At 36.2% G+C, this 7,753-nt stretch overlaps 1 protein-coding gene across 1 annotated transcript; it reads right to left on the reverse strand.

The window, feature by feature from the left end:
- Positions 1–5,610: 5,610 nt before the first annotated feature.
- On the reverse strand, positions 5,611–7,289 carry LOC132637448 (uncharacterized). Its single transcript, XM_060354534.1, has 4 exons — positions 6,812–7,289; positions 6,501–6,721; positions 6,037–6,216; positions 5,611–5,925 (listed from the first exon to the last, which is right to left on the reverse strand). The coding sequence occupies exons 1-4, from the start codon at positions 7,287–7,289 to the stop codon at positions 5,611–5,613; spliced, it is 1,194 nt and encodes a 397-aa protein (XP_060210517.1).
- Between the last annotated feature and the right edge of the window lie 464 nt (positions 7,290–7,753).

The following is a 7,753-nucleotide window of genomic DNA, read 5'->3' on the forward strand; positions in this document are numbered from 1 at the left end:
ACTGTGATATATAAAATTCGCTACAACTATTTTTTGTATTTTTTATATCGACTATGGTTACTAGTAAATAACTAAAAAAATACTATCACTTTACTTCCACAACCCCATATAGAAATTTAAGAGATAAAACTGTGTAAAACAGTCACCATCAGAATGAGTTATTTCTCTTAGAATTTGGCAACTATTAGTCGCCGAAACTCCACCGTCATCATTAGTACTATTTCCAACCAAATAATTGCTACATTCATAAGGAATATCAAGAAAAATTGGATCAGCAAATGGGTCATAGTCAGAGACACTAAAACCACCATCAACATCATCATTAACAGAAATGAAAATTGTTGGATTTTGATCAAACAGTGAAATTTGGGCAACAGAAGAAGAAGAATCATCAAAAGGGTCATGATAAGGCACAATGGTTGTTGGATTATGGTCCATTTTTTGTTCGCGACGACGACGCTTGGCCTAGACCAAGCGACGTCACGTAGGAAACCTTTTGGAGAAATTATTATTATTACTATTATGATTGAAAGAGAGTAGAAAATAAACAGGTTTTTACAATGGAATAGTGTAGTAGGAAGGAGCGGGACTGAAATGGGAAGTTAATAACCGTTGTATACTTCACATTTTGAATTTCTAGCGTTGGGAAATTAGGTTGGAATTAGATGTGACGCGGTGCACCATGAGGATCAGCAAGACTTGCTTTAAACGACGACGTAATTTTTGAAAAGGAAAAAAAGGAATTTTCCTTTTGATAATTTCCCAACTCGTTTTTTCAAATCTTTCACAAAATTCCGAAACTAGTTTTTCAGTTGAAAGCCCCCAAAAATGCAAAGTAAAATTAATAGATTAACATTTTAACTTAGAGTTAATATATATATATATATATATAAAGATTAAAAAAAAAAACTAAACAATCATTCTTTTATAAGTTTTATATTTAAATTATCTGGTGTTTTGTTACCCCCGAACTATAATTTTTGGAGGTTAAACCCCCTCCCCATTCAAAAGAATATTTCTCAATGCGCCTAGTGGCACTACACGTAACATTATATCTCAACCCAAATTAAAATTCTATCAAAGTTAATACGATAAATTAAACGGAAAAGGGCCAAATATACCCTTGTACTATCGAAAAAAAGCCAAATATACCTTTCCTTATACTTTGGGTCCAAATATACTCCTGTCATTATACTTTGGGTTCAAATATACCCCTCCACAGTTAAAGTTGACCCCAATCCTACGTGGCATTAATATTTTAATAAAATAAATATTATGTGGCATGTCACCTCACTTACAAACCCAATTTTACCCCTTCTCTCCCTATCTTCTTTCACCACACCTCCCCCTCTAGTACTACCATCCTTATGCCCACCACCATTAATTATTGGGGGAATCCCTGCTGCTATATTGTGTTTCCTTGAAAATCTGAAAGCAAAGGGCCTTTGGGTTGGACTATTGGATATTTGCAGGCAACGAAGGCTAAGAAGAGGATATAAGAAAGGAGATCATCAGCAGAGAATGAATACAAGGGACTAATTCAAAGAAATAACAAAAAATAGAGGGCTACATTGGCTTAGGATTTAATGTCCCATTGGTTGACAACACGTTTAGGTTCTATTTATTGCTACCCAATTAGTGCACCGCCGTTAAGTTTGAGTTTGTGAAAATGGTGGTGGGCATAAGGACGGTAGTACTAGAGAGGGGGGGGGGGGGGGTGTGGTGGAAGAAGATAGGAAGTGGAGGGGTAAAATTGGGTTTGTAAGTGAGGTGGCATGCCACATAATATTTATTTCATTAAAATATTAATGCCACGTAGGATTGAGACCAACTTTAACTGTGAAGGGGTATATTTAAACCCAAAGTATAACGGCAGGGGTATATTTGGACCCAAAGTATAACGAAGGATATATTTGGCCTTTTTCGATAGTACAGGGGTATATTTGGCCCTTTTCCGTAAATTAAATGAAATAGTTCAAAGTAAAAACCAAAAACGAAATATAGAAAGGGATCCATTGTTAGTTTTGCCTTTAAAGGTTGAAGAACACGGGTTCCTTTCCTATCTTTTTTCTGTTGAAATTATAAGAAATTGTTGGAAAATATAGGAATTTTAAGTTTGGGGTTTCAATTTGATTTTTGTCGAAAAAAGGAAAAAAAAGTCCCTTTTGTGGGTTTGATGTGGGTTGCCCACAATTACAAAATATTCATTTTCATCCTCAAGACAATGTGTTTTCAAAGAAAATGGGATGAAATCATGAAATGATGTTCGAAGAATGAATTCTTTCAATAATATGGGGAAACTAATAGGAGAAAGGATAAGTAATTTATGATGAAACTCAAATTTACATATCCAGATCAATTCGGTTAAAGAAGAAAGTGAATAAGATGAAGAACAACTAAAGAATATGAAGAACGAGAAAAAATAACTTGAATATTAATTTTCGGCTAATTAGTCGTTGAGAAATCAAACGTGGTATCATTTTTCACCTCTCACGGGTTCTGAGTCATCACAAACTCTCTGCTATTTGTAGTTGTTTTTTTTGGGGGGGGGGGGGTGTTAACCTTCAAAAAGTGTTGTTCAAAGGGTTAACATAAACATTCAATAGTTTAGAGTTATTTTTAGTAAGGGCAAATAACACTTTTAGTCCTTGTGTTAATGTTATATTCTGGTTTTAATACTTGTGTTATCCGGCTTACCGCTATTGACCTTCAGTTATATTAAATGAGTGAGTTTGATCCTTCAACTAACAGATCCCAAAAAATTTACAGACAATTAACTTCACACAGGGACAATTCTGGTATAAAATATAGTTGGTGAAGAATCACTTGAAGGCCATGCCTCCCTATGCAGCGTCTATGTTTCTGAGGAAAAAGACGAAGAAAACTCCATATACCAAAACAAAAAATAGCTCTTCCAAAATTCGTTTTAATCGGCTCATATTATGACCATGCCAGCAATTTCGTTGAAAACTTTTTTCTAAATATAGGGAAAGAGTTTCTATTCTCAATAGCACAAGAGTGAAGTTTACACAATTCACTTTATGTGCAGTATATGCCTGCTTATAAATATGTCATTAATGATTTAATAAAGATAGCAAACAATACGTTATATGAATTGAGATGAGATATACATAAATTCCAGTTTACAAACAAATCTAAGAAGGATTAATTGACATCTGGATTGATCTTGTAAAACTTATTACATTCCTCGACGTCTTCATAATACATGTCCCACTGGCATCTAATATCCACTCCCACAACCTGGGAAGGGCTTCTCCAGCAACAGCTGAATGGTAACCTTTAACTTTTTTGGCTCTTCTTTGACCTCTTTGTATTTTTCATCATTGACTACGATGCTCTTGTTATTCCTTGCCGCCATCAGACTTTTGTTTGTAGTGATGGAAATTTAGAACGACTGAATCGGACTAGACTGACATATGAGATTAGTCGAAAACTCATATCTGTTATAGGCATGATCAGAAACGCAGAGGCGTGTTGGACATTTTCCGGTGGCCGATGGAGAAGATTGGATCTCAAAGGTGTCGTTCTGGACAATTGGTTCTTGACCAACTAAATTTAATAACAAAATTGTCCCTGGGTGAGTTAACTGTCTGTTAATTTTTGGGGCATCTGTTAGACGAAGGATCAAAATCACTCACGTAATATAATTGAAGATCAATAGTGGTAAGTCGAATAACATAAGGACTAAAACCAGAATATAGCATTAACACAAGGACTAAAAGTGTTATTTGCCCTTTTAGTAATTATAAAAGCCATGTGGATGATTTATTTTATCGCCCACTAAGTGTCAACGAACCTTTTCTATTTGTTAAACCCTGAGAGAGTTTTAACCCTTGAAAGATATAGTTTGGATGGGGGAGAGATAACAATAATAAGGCATAATTGAAGTACGAAACTTGAAAAAACGTGATAGTTTGGAGGGAGGGGGTAGCAATTTTAATTAGTCTCTAATAATTTAGGTTAGCACATAAACTTGGCACGTGGCTACAGTGCTACAAAATCGCAGGCTCACAATAACACGAAACAACAAAAATTACATTAGAGTCAAAATGCATCATGACTAAAGAAAAGAGAAAAAGAAAACCATTTTCTGATCATCTTCAGCTCTATTTCGTGTCTAAAATATGTTATTTTGAAGTTTTGGAGTTATTTTAAAGATGAAGGCTGGTGATTTTCTCTTGAAGAAACTATTGTGCGTGTATGAATAGTGATAGATATTGTGATTTGCGGCGAATGGATAGCGATAGATAAATGAATTTCAAATATGAGATGAATGAAAAAGATAAAGGCATGATCACTCACGACAGATTGGAAAGGATGAATATGGAGTAGCGGTTGTGATGATAAATTGTTTAGGAATAGTGAATTTGGGTGTCGTGGTTAATGGTGGTGTCCAGGATAGTGGAGTGATAAAAGTGGAAGAATGAATGTACAGAGCAGCTCTCCCAACAAGCCCTTTATAGATTTCGAGTCGGGAATAGAGCTGTGGCTTAGATCCCCTGATCGAGTAATGGGCTTTATTTTTCTCTCGTTCACGTTGATAGCCCCGGTTCAGTTCAAGCTGCTGCGAAAGAATTTGTCGAAGTGGTGGAGTGGCCAAAGGACGAGAATCAAGCATGTCTGCACGAAAAAAAGCAAGGCAAGGGATAATGGAGATTTATTAAGTGTTAATGCAACTGTGAATATCGATCGATATATGTGGGTGCATTTGTGTGTGTGTGTGTGTGTGTTACCTACACATATATAGCACTAATTAACTAAATAAAATAAAGAAAATTAGCTACTACTGTAAGGATGGGAAACTACACATGAATGTTGATTCTGAAAAGTAAAGGCTGCAAAAAGGAATTATTCTTCTTCAATTCATGCGTTTGCAGGCACTCTTGGGTACTAGTGCTCTTAAAAGGATTCAGACACTAAGGCTCATGTTGCGCTTAAAGATTATAATGGACACACTTTCAATTTAACACTTATTGAATTCATGACCTGCCAGATACCATTCTGATTAGGTCAGCTTTTGCTTTTCTAGCAGATTCTAAGAAGTTCTTAATGGCATCTAAATTAGTGGACAAGAACGTTTTCTTTTGCTTCTGCAAATGCATTTGTACAAATACAGTGCTATGGATCTTGGAAGCTTTAAGAACACAACCCCTACAATGCACTACAAATCCTCTTCTTTCTAAAATGCTGTTACCAAGTACTAAAGCAAGTTCAAGTTGGTTATTTCCATTTCTCCACAAAATTTTCGAACAAAAAAAAAAAGATTATTTGTGCATGGTCAACTTGAACTCTTGATGTTATCAATATGCAGGCATAAGAGTGCCAATAGATCGTTTAGTTTTTTGAGTTATCTGACTAGGCCAAGACATGCATGATATGCATAACACTTTCACTTCTTTCCATTAGTCAAATTTTTTTCTATAAATAGACATTTATTTCTGTACATGGTGTTGAACTGCTGACTGAGATGAGATTAAATAGATAGATCGACATGTACAGTGAGGAATATTCATATAGCCGAGTACCTCAACTTGTTTGGGATTGAGACTTAGTTGTTGTTGGATGCTACGTGTTGAATAGCTGATGGTATCAATTTGGAGGCATAAGAGCTGCAGCGCCAATTGATCGTGTGGTATTTTGAGTTGTCTGATTAGGCCAAGACATGATATGCAGTCTAATACTTTCACTTCTTTCCATTGCTAAGTTGAGAGTTTCCTTAATATCAGCATGATCACAGCAGTATATTAGACCTTCTGGGCTAACAGTTGATGGCAAAAGACTCTTTCCTTCTAGCCTTGAGATCACTGGATGGTGCTTGCTTTGTTTTCCCTGCTCAAATAAATGCACTAAACCAGCTCGTTCTGCAGCTGTCCCCTTTGCTATTGAATAAATACTGACAAATCCCTGAAAAGAGATTTAAGAAAAAGGACAAGTTGAGAAAATTCAACTTCTCATTTCGTAGGAGTACATTATTTAATTTGCTGTTTTCGGAAATGAAAAGACGATGACCATTACTTCATCTGTTCGTTTAATGTCGATTCCAAATCTGGTTTCTCCTGGTCCAGGTGTTAATTCAAGTGGAACCTCTCCACTTCCTGGTAGATACCATAGCCTTACACCTTGTGCGGACTGGTTACCAACATAGCCATCTAGTTGCCTACTCCAAGTGAGATCTTTTCCACTGGTGTTTCTCCTCTCATTTACACAAAAAAGCATGAAGAATAAAAAGATTAGTTCATTATGATAGTTTGGGTAAACCCATTAGGAATTTAGTTATATACACTGACAGCTTAAAGAAGTTTCACTTGTTATCTAGGTTACCAATCCCCTTAGTATGGACGGTTATCTGTAGTGATCTTTTAGGTGACCTAATGTTGTAAAAAATACAAAAACTGTCAGTGTATAGAAGTAAACATGATCACAAGAGGTAGACAGAATACCAAATTGCTAATTTGCTCGGTTTGAATATGGACGAATACAAGAGGGATTCCTGAAGATACTGCTGCTGAAAACCAGGCCATGGTACGAACTATTGTGGCTTCTACTCTATACTCTCTTGCCAGAGGCATGAAAACGATGGAGCTAACAACTGTAGAACGAGAATCTGGTAGATACGTACCCACCTTTATCTTCCAGTCATATTGTAATCCCATTTGGTTATACCCGCGTGAGCCTGAATTGACCATTCTTCTGCTCATATCTGCATCATCAAACATAATTCCGCTGTTAACAGTTTTTTATTCTATCAGTGCAGTTTAACATGTGTAGTAGTGGAAAAGAAGAATTGTACCCTGGAGTTCAGTGCAACGTGCCGAAGTTAATTCAGCTATAACAGCAAGATGTCTGTGATCAGATGGTGCTCTAACAACAAACCTTTTCTGCAGATTGGAACGACGTCTTTCAACTAAGACATATCCTCTGAGTTTAAGTGCGCTCTCTTCCCTTCTAACTTTCAACCAAATGAAATGACCAGCAATTTTACCAAGAAATAAGGTTAGCTCTGACCATGCATTGGCCTGAACAAAGGAGGAGTCATCATCAGCAGGTAATTCAGCAACAGCTTCTATGATGTCTCCCGGGAGTGGCATCGTCACATCCCATCCATCTGGATCTTTTTGCCTCACTTTCTTCACACCAACAACTTTCTCAACATTCGCCATCTGCTTCTTCTTCTTGAAGATAGAACAAAAGTATTTCTTGAGTAGCCGCAATAGCTTCATATATATCCAGCACTGATCAACCAATGTGATCAACTTCAACACGGACATCTCTAGGTGGAGTAGATTTCTAGTTGTGAACATTGAAAAGGTATTATGGTCTTTGGTAATTTGCTTAGAGAAATATCCTCAGGTTTGATGTTTCCGAAGGGTCATTTAGCGAACAGGCCGGCTTTTCGGATTCTTGTGAGTAAAAAGATAACAAAGTGACAAAACAACACTCAGAATTAAAATGAAAATTTCTCCAGAACATGGTATATTCTGAGAAATGACAATACAACAAGCAAAAATTTTGTCCTTTAACTAGCTCGGAAGTTAGCATGAGTACAAAAAAAAAAAAAAAAAAACAACCAATGAAACTTAGTCTAAGAAACTATTTTATTTCATGTATGTGGCCATTTAAGACTTGGAAATGCGGGGAAAAGAAACTGCACCCATTTCCTATGCTACGCAACAAACTTTACTATAGAAAAAATCTGAAAGGAAGAAATATGTAACTCTCAAACTCCTATGTT

This window comes from Lycium barbarum, chromosome 4 (genome assembly GCF_019175385.1).
Source record: "Lycium barbarum isolate Lr01 chromosome 4, ASM1917538v2, whole genome shotgun sequence".
Classification (NCBI taxonomy): Eukaryota; Viridiplantae; Streptophyta; class Magnoliopsida; order Solanales; family Solanaceae; genus Lycium; species Lycium barbarum.

Excerpts from the sequence above, each read along its gene's own strand:
- LOC132637448 (XM_060354534.1), bottom strand. The coding sequence starts at position 7,289 with ATGTCCGTGTTGAAGTTGATCACATTGGTTGATCAGTGCTGGATATAT. Across the intron at positions 6,722-6,811 it reads ACGTTGCACTGAACTCCAGG|ATATGAGCAGAAGAATGGTC; the intron begins GTACAATTCTTC and ends TTGATGATGCAG. Across the intron at positions 6,217-6,500 it reads TATCTTCAGGAATCCCTCTT|AGGAGAAACACCAGTGGAAA; the intron begins GTATTCGTCCAT and ends TGTGTAAATGAG.